At 48.5% G+C, this 18,393-nt stretch overlaps 1 protein-coding gene across 1 annotated transcript; it reads right to left on the bottom strand.

Annotated features, from left to right (window-relative positions):
- Positions 1-12,400: 12,400 nt before the first annotated feature.
- On the bottom strand, positions 12,401-18,122 carry LOC101139034 (spermatogenesis-associated protein 31E1). Its single transcript, XM_031007061.3, is given in 16 exon segments — positions 12,401-12,456; positions 12,459-12,528; positions 12,530-12,849; positions 12,852-13,859; positions 13,862-14,347; positions 14,350-14,576; positions 14,578-14,803; positions 14,806-15,151; positions 15,154-15,622; positions 15,624-16,002; positions 16,005-16,180; positions 16,182-16,242; positions 16,245-16,296; positions 16,545-16,603; positions 17,154-17,211; positions 17,937-18,122. Coding segments are annotated over 16 exon segments (4,179 nt in total).
- Between the last annotated feature and the right edge of the window lie 271 nt (positions 18,123-18,393).

Below are 18,393 nucleotides of genomic sequence, written 5' to 3'. Positions count from 1 at the left end.
ACATGACTGGGGTTTCTTTGTTTTGTTTGTTTGTTTGTTTGTTTGTTTGGTTGGTTTTTTTGAGACGGAGTCTCGCTCCGTCACCCAGGCTGGAGTGCAGTGGCATGATCTCGGCTCACTGCAACCTCCACCTCCTGGATTCACGCCATTCTCCTGCCTCAGCCTCCGAGTAGCTGGGACTACAGGCGCCCGCCACCACGGCCGGCTGATTTTTTGTATTTTTTAGCAGAGAGGGAGTTTCACCGTATTAGCCAGGATGGTCTCTATCTCCTGACCTCGTGATCCACCTGCCTCGGCCTCCCAGAGTGCTGGGATTACAGGCGTGAGCCACCGCGCCCAGCGACATATGACTGTTTTTAACCAGAGGGAGGAAAATGGCTTTCAGATGGTCGTGTAGCTGGTTTTAACAGCCTTTAGCAGCGACACTGGCAGCCTCCGACCTCTCAGACCGAGTAAGCCAAGCGAAGCCTTTAGGCGCACGCTTGCAGCTCAGCGCCGGCGGGGACTCCGGAAGCCTCTCCCAAGTGGCGCGGTCCACAAGGGGTGGCTACAGCTTGGGCGCAGGCGCCGCTGGCTCGCCGGTTCTCTTGGGCTTCCCTGAGACGCCCTAGGATCGCAGGCGCGCAGCCCTCCCGGCCGCTCTGGCCGCTCTGCTCCTCCTTTGAAGAAAGATAGGGCCGCTGGCAGGGGCCCTCCGCAGCCACCGGGGATGGGGCTGAGGCCAGTTTTTGTTTCTAGTGCAGTCGCCGCCAGGCCGACCGCCGGGCTTGGCTGCAGCCACGGCGACACTGGCCCAAGTTCTGCGAGGCTGGGGGCGCTGGCGGGCTTGGAGGTTGCCTGGCGGCTGCTGCCTGCAAAAAGAAAAACAAACAAACAAAAAAGCAGCTGCAGCTTGGGCGCCCAGGGCTAGCGGGGCATGGCCCGGGCAGTCTTGGGATTGCGAGCGCGCGCGGCCTGAGAGTCCGTACCCTTCGCCGTGCCTCCTGCCCTCCTCCTCTGCCGGACCTCAGAACTGCTGGCCAGGCCGTCCGAGGGAGTCCGGACCCCAATCCGCAGCCTACAGAGATGGGGTTGAGCGGCAGGTTCTCAGTTCTCGCCCCTCTGCAGCCGCCGCCGGGCAGACCGCCTGGCTTGGCCGCAGCCACGGTGACATTTGGCCCTGGTTCTGCGATGCTGGGAGTGCGAGCGAGCTTGGGCGTTGCCAAGCAGCTACTGCCTGCAGGCGGAGGGCGGCTACAGCTTGGGTGTCCAGGCAGTGGAACATGGCCTGGGCGGCCTCTGGATCGCGAGTACACCGAGCCTGAGAGCCCGCCAGGCCCTGCCCCCGCCTCTGCCAGAGCTCGGGACCGCTGGCCAGGGGCCCTCCGCAGCCACCGGGGATGGGATTAAGCGGCAGGTTCTCGCCCCTGTGTATCCGCCATCGGGCAGAGCATCTGGCTTGGCTGCAGCCACCGGGACATCTGTCCCCGGTTCTGAGATGTTACGAGTGCAGGCGGGCTTAGAGGTTCCCCAGAGGCTGCTGCCTGCACACAGACGGTGGCTGCAGCTTGGGTGCCCAGGCGGGCTGGAGGGGCATGGCCCGGGAGGCCTGCGGATCGCCAGAGCGCCCAGGCTGAGAAGCCCCAAGCCGTGCATCCCGCCCGGCTCTTCCACCACAGGGAGACAGGAGCCGCTGGCATGGGGACTCCGCAGTCACCTGCGATGGGTTTGAGCGGCAGGTTCTCAGTTCTCACTCCTGTGCAGCCGCCGGAACATCTGACCCCGGTTCTGCGACGCTGGCAGCGCGACCGGGCTCGGGAGTTGACAGGCGGCTGCTACCTGCACACGCAGGGCAGAGGGCACCTTGGCCTGGGCAGCCTCCGAAATGCGTGCGCGCCAGGCCTGAGGGCCCCCCAGGTGGTGCCACCCGCCCCGCTCCTCCTCTGCCGGAGCCTGGAGCAGCTGGAATGGCCACTCTGCAGTCACTAGGGATATGGTTAAGTATTCTTATCCCATGCATGCACACAAAAAAGGTAACTATTATGCGAGGTAATTAATATGTTAATTGACTTCATTTTGGTAATCATTTCAAAATGTGCATGTAGATAGAAACATCACATTGTAAACCTTGAATATGTACAATATTTATTTCTCAAATATACCTCAGTAAAGCTGAAAAAAAATGAACAAGATTGAAAGGATAAACACACAGTTCTATAATAGTAGTTGGACACTTCAATACCTCATTTTAATTAATGGATAGAAAAACCAGACAGAAGCTTCATGAGAAATAGAAGACTTGAACAACAGTATAAGCCATTTAGAGCTAATACACATATACAGAACAGTCCACCCAAAAACAGCAGAATATACATTCTTTTTAAGTGGATATGGAACTTTCTCTAGGATAGGCCATATCTTCGTCCACAAAAATATGTCCTAATCATTTACAAAAGTTTTAAATCATACAAAATATAATTTACAACCACAATGGAGGAAACAGATAAATAAAAAATGAAACCTGAAAAATTCACAAATATGTAGAAATTAAACAATACACTCTTAAACTACCAGTGAAGGAATAAATCATAAGTGAAATTATAAAGTATCTTAAGACAAATAGAAACAAAACATACCAAAACTTAGTGACTGCAGTGAAAGTAGAGTTTGAAGGAAAATGTATGGACATAAACAACTACATTTAAAAAAAGCTCAAATCAGTAACCTCACTCTATACCTAAAAGGCAGTATAAAAACCAGAGAAAACTAAATCTGAAGCTAGCAGAAGTAAAGAAATAATAAAGATTAGAGCATAAATCAATAAAATAGAAGGTTGGAAAGCAGTAGAAGAAATAAACATAGCTAAAAGTTGGTTCTTTGAAAAGAATAATCTCACCTCAGTAGCCTAAGATTCTTCTTTAGGAACGTAGAGAAAGAACAACAACTTAAATCTAAGAAACTAAAGAAAGGAGCTAATAACAATTAGGGCAGAAATAAGTGAAATTCAAAACCAAAGAGAGAAAAAGGGAAAGAGAAGAGAGACTACAGATTACTAACAGCAGGACTGAAAGACAAGCTATCAATACACGCTATACCATAAATAAGTAAAGCTAAAAATAATTTTATGCACACAAATCTAATAGATGAGATGAAAAAAATAAATTCCTCTAGAGACACAACACATACTACCAAATCTCACCAAAGAAGAAACAGGTAACAAATAGTCCTGTATTAATTAAGAAATTGCATTTGTAAATAAAACCTACCAAAAAATCTAGTCACATGTTCTTTCACTACTGATTTCTATCAAATATTTGAAGGATAAATAATTTTGACTGTACACAATCTTTTAGAGAAAATAGATGAGATGGGAGCACTCCCAACTCATTTTATAAGGCCAGCATTACAATAACACCAAAACCAAAAAATGATATGGAGAGAAAAGAAAACTATAGACAAATATCAGTCATGGACATATATGAAAAAATATCAACAAAATATTGTGACATCAAATTGAACATCTCCCCATGTAGGATGATTCATTATGTCCAATAAAAACAAGGCTGATTCACTATTAAAATCCAATCCAAGTAATCTGCTATAGAATATTTTAAAAATATTCTTCTCAAGAGATGCAGGAAGAGCATTTGATGAAATCCAACATCTATTTCTGACCAAAACTCATAAAATTAGGAATAAAAGAACTTAGGATATATGTTTATATCTGTATACTATATGGTGATGACTGAATGATTTTTCCTTAAGACTGGGGACAAGTCCTATTCAATATTGTATTAGAAAATTTGCAAAGTGCAATAAGACGAATAAGAAATAAATAACATACATATTGCAAAGGAAGAAGTAGAACTGCCTCTATTTGCTGATAAAACTAATCTTTATATACACAGTCCTACAGTATTTATGAAAAGCTTCTAAAACAAATACGTGAAATTAAGTGTTTTATTATCAAAAGTCAATATAGAATGTCAATAATTTTCCTATGTGTGAGTAATTAACAGTTGAAAAAATTAAATTACTATTTAAAATAGAAGCAAAAATTAAGTGCTTAGGTATTAATGTAACAATAGAAGTGCAGGATCTGTATGCTGAAAACTACAAAATATAAATGCAATAAATAGAAAATTTAAAAAGAGGGGAATGAAATATTTATGAATTCAGAGTCTCAATATAGTTAAGATGCCAGTCTTTTCCATTTCTGCTTGTAGAGTTCCTGCATTAACAATGAAAATTCCTGTAAGCTTTTTTTTTTTGTAGATATCACCAAGGAGATTCTAAAATTTACATGGAAAACAAAATAACTAGAATTGTCAAAACACTTCTGAAAAAAAGTTAGAGGACATAAACTACTGATTACAAGGCTTACTATTATGCTACAGTTCTCAAAATATTTTGGTTTTGTTAAAATATTGTTAAAACACTAGATACGTAGACCAATGGAATGAATACAGACCCCAGAAATAGACCCACACAAATATATTCAACTGCATTTTGAAAAAGATGCAGAGGAAAAGGGGAAAGTATAATCTATTCTGTAAATGGGGATGTAAAAATGGGATCTCCCCATGTAAAAAAAATGAAACTTAATGCATATTTTACACCTTTTACAAAAGTGGACTGAAATAGACCATATAAAAGTGTAAAGTATACAGCAATAAAATACTATCATAAAACAGGGGAAATTAGGTATGACTTTGGGGTCATTGATGAGTTTTTAGATAAAACACCATACACATGATCCATAAAAGAAAAAATGAAAAAGCAGACTTTGTTATATCTAAAAATCCTCATTCTGTGAAAGAAGCATTACAAGAGCAAAAAGCTAAAACAGGGAAAAATATTAAGTCACTGTATTAGTCTGTTCTGCTGCTGCTATAAAGAACTGCTTGAGACTGGGTAATTTACAAAGGAAAGAGGTTTAATTGACTCACAGTTCCATGAGGCTGGCAAAGCCTCAGGAAACTTACAATCATGGCAGAAGGCAAACAAACATGTTGTTCTTCACATGGTGGCAGGAGAGAGAAGTGCTTAGCAAAGGAAGAGAAGCCCTATATAAAACCATCAGATTTTACGAGAACTCACTCACTATCTGAGAACAGCAGCATGGGGGTAACCTGCCTCCATGATTCTACTACCTTCTGCCAGGTCCCTCCCACAACACATAGGGATTATGAGAACTACAATTCAAAATGAGATTTGGGTGGGGACACAGTCAGACCATATCAGTCACATATCTTATACAAGCTTTTATCCAAAATGAATAAAGAACCTTAAAACTCAACAACACAAAACAAACAGTCCAATTTAAAACAAGCAAAAATCTTGAGCTCGTACATCTCAAAAGAAGACAGACATATGGCAAATAAGCATATGAAAACATGTTTATTGTTATTAATAAGGGAATGCAAAACATAACTACAATGGGATACTACTACATGCCATTAGAATAGAAATAAAAAATTAAAATATCAAATGCTCCTGAAGATGTGTAGCAACAAAGATTCTCTTTCATTACTGTTGGGAATGTAAAATGACATGGTCACTTCAGGAGATAATTTGGCAGCTTTTTATAAAGTAAAACATATGTCCAGTGTGAGGTTCAGCCATTCCACTCCTATATATTTATCAATGTGTAATGAAAACAAATTCACATAAAAGCCCGTAGTCTAGGCAAACGTTTTAGCAGCTTTACTCATAATCTCCAAAACCTGGAAACAACCAAGACATCTTTCTTTTTTTTTTTCTTTTTTGAGACGGAGTCTCGCACTGTCACCCAGGCTGGAGTGCAATGTCACGATCTTGGCTCACTGCAACCTCTGCCTCCCAGGTTCAAGGAATTGTTCTGCCTCAGCTTCCCAAGTAGCTGGGAATACAGGCACCCACCACCATGCCCGGCTAATTTTTTGTATTTTTAATAGAGACAGGGTTTCACTATGTTGGCCAGGCTGGTCTCGAACTCCTGACCTCATGATCTGCCCGCGTTGGCCTCCCAAAGTGCTGGGATTATAGGCATGAGCCACCACACCCAGCCTAACCAACACATCTTACAACAGGTGAACAGATAGACTATTGCATCAATACCATCAACTGCTATTCAGCAATACAAAGGAACAGACTATTCACTTACACAACAGTACAGATGAACTTACATGTGTTTTGCTACGTGAAAGAAGTCAGCCCCAAATGTCTACATATTGTATGATTTCATTCGTATAACATTCTGGAGAAGACAAAATTATAGGTCAAGAAAACAGATCAGAGTTTGCCCACAATTGGGAGAAAGGGAAGGGTTGATCACAAAGGCATCACACAGAGAATTTTAGGGTGATGCGGCTGTTCTGTGCAGTGCTGGAGGGTGGACACGTGTCTCTATGGTTTCTCAAACTCTACCAAATGCTACACTACAAAACCTCATTCTTATTTTTTGCAAAATAAAAAAATAATAAAAAAATCCACCAGGAAGTCAGAGGATTCCAAGAGGAAAAAGAAACTGATCAAAGACACTTTGGAAAATGGTATTTTGATTGGATACTCTAAGGTTAAGACCAAACAAGCTGCATAGAAACACTCCACTTTGGTTGGTAATTTTGTTTATCACAGGGGCAAATGATAATTTTGACACCAGGCTAGAAAAAATAAGTAAGTAAGTTGCAGATAATGTGAGCTCGAGTTTTTACTGTTATGAAATGACTTTTTCTTGTAGTGTTGAGAATGTTTCTTTTTTTTTCCCAATCGTGTTAATTCTCCCCAGGATTCTCACCAACCTATTCAAGTATATTTTAAAATACTTAAGATTTTAAGACAAAAACACATCTGTTTTCAGCCCAGTTGGAGAAGCCTCATTACTATCACATCCTTTGTGTTCTAAATGAAAGTCTGCACATAAAACAACAAAGGAGCATGGGAAGTGTTGGAAAAATATAATAAGGAAGACAGACTCCCTGGGGAATGACACAGTGGTACGTTCCTTGGGTCTCCTGTTCTTCTCATCTGCCCTGGAGAGAGTGCTACAGAAGCCTCCAACCAGAAACCACACCCAACAAAACCAAACCTAATAAAACCCCAGCTGTCTCAGCCAAAGAACCTGGAAAATAATGGCCTAGCAAGGAATACCCACCTGAGTGTAGCCAAACATCAGTGGAAAACCCCCCTGCGAACACCATAGTTCAGTGAAATCAAGTGTGGAGCTGATGATCCACTTCACTTACACAGAGTGGAAGGAATCAGCAGTGCTCTGATTCCCTTGCCAGATGGTGTCAGTGGGGCCAAGAAGAGAGATAAATCTTCTGTCTCCCACATTGCAAAAGAAGGTGGCATTCTGGTATTTCCATTTTTTTTTTTTTTTTTTTTGAGACGGAGTCTCGCTCTGTCGCCCAGCCTGGAGTGCAGTGACGCGATCTCAGCTCACTGCAAGTTCCACCTCCTGGGTTCACGCCATTCTCCTGCCTCAGCCTCCCGAGTATCTGGGACCACAGGCGCCCACCACCACACCCGGCTAATGTTTTTGTATTTTTAGTAGAGACGGGGTTTCACCGTGTTAGCCAGGATGGTCTCGATCTCCTGACCTCTTGATCCACCTGCCTCAGCCTCCCAAAGTGCTGGGATTACAGGCGTGAGCCACTGCGCCCGGCCTACAGTTATCTTAAATATAAATTGTGTACATGTGTCAATTAAAACACAAGGAATATCAACCTGGACACGGAAACACGACACAAAAATACGTACGTTACTTATCTCAATTGATGCAGAAAGAGCATTTGCCAAAATATAGCAGTTTTATGATAAAAGCTTTCAGAAACCTACAAATAGAAGGAAACTTCCTGAACTTTATCAAGAGTATTTATCAAAAATAAACAGCTATGTCATGCTTAATGATGAAAGAATGAATGGTTTTCCCCTCAGGGTGGAAACAAGGCAGAGACACCTGCTCTCAACAATGCTATTTGACAGAGCACTGAAAGTTCTAGTCAGCACAATTGGGCAAGAAACAATTAAGGCATACTGATTGAAAAAAAAAGAAAGAAGGAAAGTGGCCTCTATTGCAGATTACACGATTGTCTTTGTAAAGTCTCAGAGAAACTAAAAAAAGTCTTGTAGAAATAATAATATTTAGCAAGTTCACAGGATAAATGATCCATCCTCCAAAATTCATCATATTTCTATGAACTAACAATGAATGTGTGGAAACTGAATAGACCTTTACAATTGCTCTAAAGAAAATACTTAGGCATAAATCTGACAAGACACGCGGAATCAAGATGGCAAAAATTACAAAATGTGCATGAAAGAATTGAGAGAAGAACTAAATAAATTCAAACATACCTTATTAATGGTTTGGAAGACTCAAGATAGCAAATATGTCACCTCTCTTCAAATTGATGGGTAGACTTAATGACAGTCATATCAAAACCCCAGCTACATATTTTTATGCATATAGATAAACCTATTTTAAGTTTATATGAAAAGGCACATGATACTGGTGGAGAGATGGACACATAGGTCAGCAGAACAGAATGAAGAACTCAGAGATTGACACAAGTAAATATGCCCAACTCATTTCTCATTTTTGACAATGGTACAAAAGTAATTGAAAGAGAAAGAATAGTCTTTTTAACAAATGTTACTGGAGAAAATAAACACAGGCTCAAAATCTCAGTGTAAACCTTGCACTTTATACACTAATTAACTAGAAATGGTTTGCAAACTTAAATATAAAAGGTTGTACTATAAACCTTTTAGGAAAAGAGAGTTCTAAAGAAGTTATTGGGATCTAGGGCTAGATAAAAGTCCTTTGTTCTTATTTACATGTATCTTTTAATGTGTTTTTATTTTCAGTAAAAGATCAATGTGTACCTGTACTTATTCTAAAAAAGAAAAAATGTTCAATGTGCTCTTCCAGGTTAATAGACAAATCAAATAGACTCACTTTTCTTTATGAACCCATAGCGTATCAGTGATCCAGCCATTATTGTTTTCCTGAGAGGAAAATTCTCTTTATGCTCATCACAGTTTTGGAGCATTGAACCAGAGGACCTAACGTGAGGTGAACACGCTGCCAGTGGAGGTGAGCAGGAAGGAAATTTCCAAACCCAAGAACTGACAGAAACCGCTGGAGAGAGAAAGTTACTTGGGCAAGTCTAGAGACCAATTGTGTTGTGCCCTTCTCTGTAGAATAATAAAAACAGCGTATTCCAGAAAAAAAATAGGACGAGTGATACTAACCAAATGATGTTACAACACACCCATGTCTGTATGTGTATACAGACCTATGCACATATACACACATAGATATGTGTAATATGTGTGTATTTATAACTCAGGTTAAACTGTTAGGCAATAAGAATGCAGTCCTATTTTTCTACCCTCTCTTTTCTAACATCTTTCAAACAGATGATGTTTTGTAAGATTTTCAATTATTTTCAATAATTAAAAAAATTTCAAACAGAACAAATATGCATGCTGAATTATTTATCAATCCCCTATTTTACATGTGGCTTTAAGTACGTGACCTGTTATATAGATATTTCAGCATCTTAGATGTTAAAGTAAACACATAGCTGCTCCTCATTTTTGGAAGGGTGGATTTACAATATATGTGTCTGATGCAAGTTGTATATTTAAATTACTTAAAAATACATCTTCTTTGGTAAGAGCTTTTAAAAATAAATTTGTGGCACATTAGAATGTTTTTAAGAAAAATTGCTTTTTAATTTGTATTATCTAAACTTCAGAATTTTACTTTGAAGCATTTCAAAACTTACAAGAATATTCATATTTGATCTATAAAATAAGTAACTTAGATGGAATAATTTGAATTTGGAAATTTCTTTATACCACTAAATTTGAAGTATCAATGCCACATTTATTTTTACAGATTTTCCTTGAAACATTATATTGGCTACTGGAAAGAGCTAATACCCTTTATGAAAATATGATTTTAGTGATGCAACTTATATATGAGGTAGATTAGAGAGCTTTACTTCCTGTGCGCATTAACTAAGAAGATTTTGTGAAACAATTTTTAACAGGGGCCACAGTCAGTACCGGGAGTGTGGTCAGGTGGTCAGGCACGCCTCCCTCCTCATTGGGCCCACCAGAAGATTTCAGGGTTCTAGGAGAAACATGCCCAGGCATGCAGAGATTGTCACAAGGGAGGAAGGGCCAGGGTGGGGAACCCAGCACAGGGGGCCTGCCCTCACAGGGGAGTCGGACAAGGTTTTCTGAGGAAGCTGTGTCCAAGCCGAGATCCTTCCCGCTCCATGTGAGCAAGGCCAACCTAGACCAGCCGGGTGGATTCCCTTGGCATTGAGGGGGAGCATGGCCTGAGGAGCTGAGCGCGGTCTCCGAAGGACGGCATCAGAGGAACTCTCACCGTTTCTATCATGAACACTTACAGTTTGACATCAGCATGGGAGTTGTGATTGGGTGATCTTGGGAAGGGTCTGTCAGCGGGTCGGGGGGTCGCTCTAAGTTGGACGCTGTCTGATAGAGGAGGCTTTTCTATTGTTCGGTATCTCATATCTCAAGGAATCTTATCTAGAAGAGGGCAGAGGGCCGCCAGGAGAAAGCTGCTGCTGGTAATGAGGAAGATGCTGCTCATTTTCACCAAGTGCAGTGCTAGGGATTTTAGCGGGTGGCAAAGTGACCTTGATATCTTTTCTCTGTGCAGGTCTCTGTTAGAGTCACTGTGAGTGTCTCTGTGGGGATCTCTGTGTTGGTTTTGAAGGGTCTCTGTGTGCGTCTCTGTCAGAGGTTTCTGTGGGGGGTCCCTCTGGGGGGTCTTCTTGGGGGGGTCTCAGTGTTGGGGTCTCTGGGGGTCACTGTGGGGAATCTCTGAAATCTCAAATGAATGTGGGGTCTTTGTGGGAATCTTTGAGTGTTGGGGTCTACTGGGGGTCCCTGTGGGGTTCCTCTGCTGCAGGTCCCAGGATCCTGGGTCCCATAGATGTTGGGCCCACACTGGAGCTGCCCAGGTCACCACCCCAGACAGGACTTGGCTCCAGCAGTAGACTGGACACCCAAAGTGACACCAGGGCATGTTCGAAACAGGTCCCCAGTGTGGGTCCCGTCAGGCCTGGGTACAGACCTGACACCTTGTCCTCAGCCTCCACAGCCCCTGCAGGTGCAGAGCTCTCCCTGGGCAGAACGCCCCTGGGCAGAGCCCTCTGAGGAACTGGCTCCTGCCTGCCCTGCCCTTGCTCCTGCCTTCCCTGGGGATGGCCAGGAAGGACCCAGTACCAGGACGAAGGGAGTGCAGGACTGGGCCCTGTGGGGACTGTCCCTGCCAACCATGTGCCAGATTCTCTGAGCCCCAATGTGTCCCTTGCCAGCACCTGGGCCTGGAACCATAGATGTGCTTTGTAACCCAGGCCAGCCCTTGCCTTCTGGGTCCCCCTCCCCTGGCAGTGGCACTGACCACTTTTGCTTGTAATGGTCACCAGACTGTGAGGACCCTGGTTACAGCTGTGGGCAGCTTGTGGATCCTGCACTTGCAAACTTATGCTCGTCTTCCCTGATTCTTCTCCCACTTCTCACCCTGGGCCCTAAGGTCTCCTCCTGTGATTCCTGACCACAGAGTCCTGCCAGAGGGGCAGGCAGCAGCCCTAGGTGCCTCCTGAAACAGACACCCCACACTAGTGGGCTGGGAGACTGCTCTGGAGAGTGAGGCAGGGGACACCAGACATGAACCCAGGGGTGTTATCAAGGCTGAGCCAAGTGCTGGAGGGGCCCAGGTCCACCCCAGACCCAGAACTCAGCAGTCAGGAAAGGGTCTGGGGAGGGTGTCATCTCTTCCCTACCAGGAGATCCCAGAAAGAGCAGTCCCCGCTTTGACCCAGGGCCAGCACAAGACACCCCCCACATTCCCAGGCTACTGTGAGGCAGGGAGGCTACTGGGATCCATCACTCCTCCAGCCTGAGGGGAGCCTACCACCACCCAGTCCGTGACGCCCCTGTAGACCCAGCCCCTACAGCAGCACAGAAGTCACCTTAGAACAGGGAATGCAGTGAGCCAGAGCCTGGGTGGGATCTCCATAAGGTTTGCTGTCCTTACATATCCTGAAGGCTCTGGGTCATGATCCAGTTTGGAAACCAGACACAGTGTGGGGACAGGGAGAAAAGGGGGTCCTCCAGGTCCCTGTCAGCCTCCTCTAGGCCCAGCCATTCTGGAAGCCGCACTCAGGAGGAGGTGACACTGAGCCCTTGCCTGCACCCTAGCATGGAACAGACAGAAGCCACCACCTCTGCAGGGAAAACAGGTATATTGGGAACTTCTCCGTGGAAGTCAGGAACACTTGGGGACTGTTATCACCCACGCAGGACAGGTTTGTTGTGTAGGCGTCCAGTGTTATTTGGATAGAACCCCCTGTTTCCTCCAGGAGAGGTGTGGGAAGCCTGGTCTGGTTCAGGAGGCAAGACACCTCTGTGTAGACCTCAGTTCCTGCAGCTGTGGATGGGGCTGCCCGAGGTGCTTGCCACTCATGGCCTGTGGTGGTGGGGACCAGCTGGGGACACAAGCTCCCTGGGAGGTGGGGGCCCAACTGCTGTCTCTGATGCCCTTGTTTTTGACAGGACATCTGTGGCCCTTGGGGGTGGCTTTGGGGCTGCAGACCAGCCCCATCTCTCTGCTATGTTCCTGGTAGTAGTGACTCCTGTGGCAGCAGGAAGGCACATTCTCCTGGGCGTGGAGGTTGCCTTTGTGGCAACTGACCTCTGAGGGACCACGTCCCTGCTGAATCCCCAGTTTGTCCACCAGGATTTGCCCCATAACTCTGATGATGGTCTGGGCTTCATCAGCCATGCTGTCCATAAACAACCTTGCTGGGCCAGACCCCCAGCTCTGGACAGCATCTGCCCAGGCTTGCCTTTCTGCAGGACGTCTTCCTGCCCTGAGCCCCTTTTCCTGGAATGTAGACCCTGTGGACGGTGACTGATCTTTCTCTGGAAGTTGCTTTCTGGTGGTGCCTGTCCCTTCTCTGGCTGAGGCTGATTGTATTTCCTTTCTTGTTTGTCTCCTATTTCCCTCGCGTGGGCAGGGTGGCTCCTCCCACTGGCTTGGGAGGTCCTGGGTCCTTTGGACCTGTGTCCCTGCTCCCCTGGTCTGGGCCTCCTGTGGGCCTTGCCCTTGTCCAAAGAGCCCAGCGTCTTCTGACTCTTCTGTGGGGCCTTCGCTTTTGGGCTCCCAGGCTCCTGCTGCCCCAGTCTGTCCCCTCCCTTCCATAGGAGGGCACATGGCCCCTGGGAAGCTGTCGTGTTCCTCCTACTGAGCACACTCTGGGAGGTGGACAGAGGGGCCTAAGTGGGTGGCCTGTATGTGGCTGGGAGCATGTCCACATGGCGGCCTGGAAGGCACAGGCCTGTGGCGCCCTCCTGGAGGAGGATGCTGGAAACACGGCCTGGCAGCTGCTCCTCTGAGTCCACCTGCACTATGAGCGCAATCTCACTGACCACCTGTGCTTTCAGGCACAGCTGCCCTGGATCCTGAGCAACACAGATTGTAGACACTGAGGGGTTACTAGTGGTCCCCAGAGTCCCTGTGCTCCTCAGATCCACCTGAACACTTCCTGATCTTGCCCTCACACTGGCTCCCAAGGTGACTTTCCAATCAGGGGGCTTTTCCTCCTTGGCCTCCAGTGCCTCCAGGGCATCTCTGGCCCTTGCCCACTGGGACCCCATGCTGAGCTCTTGCAGGGCTCTGCTATGACAGGGGTCTCCTGGGGACATGCTCTCAGTCTCAAGCCATGCCTCATTCCCAGCCATTTCAGAACCCACACTCCCCTCGAGTCTGGGTTTCCCAGACCCCAGGACAGTCCCTCTCTGCCAGGTTCTGCCTACAAGGTTGCACATGGGGGACTGAGAAGATGCCTGCCCTCCTGTCCAGTCAGAGAGGCCTCTGATTGCTCATGGGTGTCAGCTGACTGGGACCCTCTTGGGACCCTCTGGACTTCCTCCTGCTCAGTTGGTGGGGCAGGGACAGGGCCACTCATGGTGGGGGCTGACTTGCTTGTTGTTCTATTGTCTCCTGGACCATTCTGGGGAGGTTTTCCCGATAAAATGGCAACCTTGGCTACAGATTCAGCCAGAGATTCCCAGGAGGCCCATGGGAGAATGGTGGAGTGTGGGAGGGGTGGAGGCTGAGCCTCCCCTAACTAGACATTGATGGGCTCCAAGGACTGAAGATCTGGACCCCACCTGTGCCTCACACAGAACTTGAAAAGATGTGCTTCCAGCATCTGCTGGGTGCAGGGATGGAGGAAGGACAGCTCCTGGGAGGTGTTCACGTGGGCTTTCCCACCCCTCCAGGATGTCACCTTTCTCGATTTCCTGTGGGTGTCAGACTTGGGAATGCATGTTTGGCCATGAATTAGGAGCTATGCACAGACCCAGGGATCCAGCCCTCCTTGATCTCCCCCAACTTCCTGTCCAGATGGACCTGTGGCTTGTTTTCCAGATGCTGCTTTTCTGGGTCCCTTGGTGCAGAACTTACTGATTGGTACTTCCAGGGCCTCCTGAAATCACCTTCTGCTTCCTCCTTGTCTTTCTCCAGAACCTTCACTGAAGTCCTTCCTGAGCCTTGATCCTGGTTCTGGCTCTAGTTTGGACCCTAAGCACCCCTTCCCAGAGAACCTTCCAGAGCTCCTGAGCCCTGCCTTCTGCACATCCTTTGTGCCCTTTCCTACAAATTCAGAATCCCGGGAGGGCAAGAGGGCCCCCTGCGTGTCTTCTGCCTGACTCTGGGGCCTCCCTGGGAATTCCCCCTTAGGCTGCAGCAGGTCTCCAGGTGCCTTGAATCTGCTGGGAGGCCACGGGACTGCTCCTGGTGGATGGCACTCCTTCCTTGCCACCGGTGCTCTGGGAGCTCAGGGCTGGTGGCAATCCCGGGAAGGATGGGGGCTGACTTAGGGTTCTGGGAGGCTGGCCTCTCCTGGGGAAGGTGGGAAGTGGGCTGGCTCAGGACAGCCTGAGACTTTTTGAGGAGAGTGGGCAAAACCCTCTTCCACTTTGGTCATTTCTGCAAGGGCCACTTAAGATACTTCTTTCCAGTGGGGATGACAGACTGTGCCCTCTCCTGGGATGTAGGGCAAGATGTTCCACAGACCCTAATCTGGAGTGGAGAAGAGCACGGCAGGCTTGGGACAGGGGTTGAGATTTTCCCCACTGTGTCTGGATCCCAGCCAGAGGCGGGGGCTGGGACTGAGGCCAGGTTGGAGTGAAAGGTTGGGGCTGGGCCACGTGGTGGGGCTGGGGCCGTGCCTGAGAAAGCTGTGAGGGTGTCTCAACCTCAGTTTCACCTGGAAGGGAAGTGGAGGCTTTATCCAATGGTACAGAGTGCTCATTCTGTGAGGAAATGTTCCTAGAAACCCAGGCCCTGGCCACCAGGGACTCGCTATTGAAAGAGGGGAGATCCCAGAAGAGATGACTGCATTTCTGCTCTAAGTGGTCCCACATGGCCGTGGCGTCAGAGACCTGCTGAGGATGGGGCAGCTTCTGTGGTAGGTTTGCCATGTTCCAGAAGGGATTTAGAGTCATGATGTCCCACTCCTTCCCCAGTGATGTCATCTGCGGGCAGTCTGCCCACCCCCATTCTTTCTCCTGCCACATCTTCATCACTGCTCTCTTGGTGATGAGTCTCCAGCAGCTTCTGCACGTTGGGATGGAAGAATGTGCGGCCACCTGCCTCCATCTGCCTGGATGTGGGGTCTCCCCAGAAGGAAGCCTCTGGGGGGTGGTTGGGAAGATGCTGTTGCTGGGATTTGCCCTGTGAGCAGGTGGAGAGGCCCCAGGTGGTGGCAGCCTCCCTCCAGCGGGAGAGGTCCCGGATGGGACCGCTGGAGCACCCAAGGCCAGAGATCACCCTGGTTGGAGAAGGTGGCCCCTGGTTGTGTAGAGGGGAGCTCTGGGGTACAGGGCGTATTGTGGAGCCACACTGAAGTCCAGCCAGGCTGTGTTCGGGTGGCAGTGGAGAGGAGGCCATGGGAACATGGGGCTGTGGTGAAGGAGGAAAAGCATATGTGGCCGGGCTGCAGGGCATTTTAGGGGAAGCAGGGGCTCTGGAGGCCTGGTGGCACTCAGGGTTGAGCGTGGTCCAAAAGGCTCTGAGAAGGTCATTGTGCCTGGTGACAGGTTGGAGGCCAGAGGAACTGGGGGAGTCCTTGGGGACAAGCTAGCAGGAGATGGATCTTGCACATTTCCTATGTGGCTGGTGGGCCTTAGCAGGAGCTGGTTTGTACATATCACCCGGGGGTCTCCACCTAAGGGCAGATGGGAGCCACCCTCCCCAGTGAGCTTTCTCAGGTGGCTGCACAAGGCACAAGCTGCAGCCAGGGGCAGGTGGGGTTGGGAGGTCGGGAGGGCTGGGTACCTGGTGCCCACAGCTCCTCCACCTCCCCCACTGCTGGCTTCACAGAGCTCTGTCTGTGCCTGCCCAGGGCTTCAGTCCACTCCTGCCTCTTCCCAGGACCTCCCCCTCCCAGGTCAACACTGGACCCTATGGCTGCCTCAGAGGCCCTGGTAGAAAGGACGACATGGAGAGAAGGGGAATCTCATCTTTCCAGAAGGTTGGTCAGGTCCTGAGTCTCCTCCAGCTCCCTCAGGAGGATTCTGCAAGCTGGAAGTAAGGAGACAGAGTTATGGCGGGGAGGGCGGTGCCAGCGAACCTCATGGGAGGCTGAGTGGTGGATGTCTCTTTAGGGGACACCATGGGGAACTAGACCCTGAAGCCCATGCATCTGTGTCCAAGGCCACATGGCCCCAATGGTGACAGCAAGATGTGCACTGTGCAGAACTTTGTCATTTGCAAAAAGTGCTTCCATGTACATCCCCTCATGGGTGTCACAACCATCTTGTGGGGAGAGTGGACGGGGTGGTCTCTAAGAAGAGTCAGCCATGGCCGAGGAGAACAGCTGTCCACATGGACCTGGAGTCTCCCTGACCTCCCCCCATATCCTGGCAGGCCTTGGTCCCTTCCCCACACCGCCCCCTTATGGGCAATACCGGTTCCCGGGCCCATGGCTTCATTCCCACAGGGAATCTGAGGAGGCCCCGGGTTCTGATTTCCCTCCCAGGAGCTTCCCTCTCAGGCCTCTGCAAATGATCCCCTCAGGGACAGACGATGCTCAATCACCTCTGGGGAGTCTCAGGGATTAGTATGGCCTCACAATTCAGAGCTGGGATCTTCTTCCTGCTCCTGGGCCTCCCCTATCTCTTCCTTTGATGCTGAGAGGTAAGCAAGGGTGAGGGGCTGGGACCAGTTCTCAGTCTCCTCTCCCCAGACCAGCTGCACACACGCAGTGATCTTGAAGGACACGGCTTTCTGCCTGTAGCTCAGGGAGCTCTGCGTGTTTCTTTTACTCATGTTTACCATTGATGAAATGTTTTCTGTTTTCCTTCTTAGGGAAATGCAAGCATGGGTTTTCTGTGTGACTCCACCCTGTATATCCCCAGTCCCTGCTCCTCCGCTGAAGGCATACCCAGGCTCAGGCCTACAGGCACCTCTCAGCTGCCAGTAGGATTCTGCTTCAGAGGAGGCCAGATGTGAATCCAGGCTCTAGCGGGAGGCTCTCAGGGTGGTTCAGCACAGCTCCCAGATCACCCCACAAAGAGGAGGCTGGGCCCCCAGGCACCTGCCTCGGAAAGGGGCTGATGAGCCAGAGCTGGGGCCTGTCCTCCCACAGAGACCTCACCCCACTCCTGATCTGGTCCTCGCCACTGAGTCCAGTGTTGGGTTTTGCCCTGATGCCTCCTGCGCATGTCACAGATAGTCTGGGAGCTGAGGATGGAATCCTCTGCCCACTCCCACCCCTGCCTGCTCTGCCCTTCCCTAGAGGGATGATGAGATTTCCCATCGCAGGAGAGTCTCTCATTACTTAGGAAAAGTGGAAATGAGGGGAGGAAAAGAAGAGAGAATCTTTCTCTGTGGGGCTGGGCTGAGGGCTCCTTACCTTCCTGCTGCTCCTCTTCCTCCCATGCAGGGGTGAGGGTGGGTCACTGGGGAGGTAGGGGACTAATAGGAAGAGGAACCCCAGGCTCCACACTGAGGTGAGGATGAAATCCACAATCCAGGGAGTGGAGCTGGGGCCCAGCCATGTGGCACTAGGGCTCTTCAGAGGAAAGAGCATTTTTTCCATCTGAAGTGCAATGTTGCCTTCAAGCAACTGAGCCCGGGCATCGCTTTTGGGACTAGGGACTGGAGCCCGGGCCTGCATCACAGAGCTGGGGCCTCCTCCTCACCAAGGGCTCCTGGGGGCAGGGGAGGGGCAGTGGGAGGAGGAGGCTGAAGCACAGCCCCTCCTTCAGGTCCCAGTTCCAGTCCCTCCACTGGGTCCCCCAGATCTTTTCTTCCCACTCCAGTTGCTCACCCTGTCAGAGACAGCCCTGGGTCCATTTTCTATTCTGTTC

Source organism: Gorilla gorilla, chromosome 16 (genome assembly GCF_029281585.2).
Source record: "Gorilla gorilla gorilla isolate KB3781 chromosome 16, NHGRI_mGorGor1-v2.1_pri, whole genome shotgun sequence".
Lineage (NCBI taxonomy): Eukaryota > Metazoa > Chordata > Mammalia > Primates > Hominidae > Gorilla > Gorilla gorilla.
Note: the sequence above shows the minus strand (reverse complement) of the source record. Positions and strands in the feature narration are given on the sequence as shown.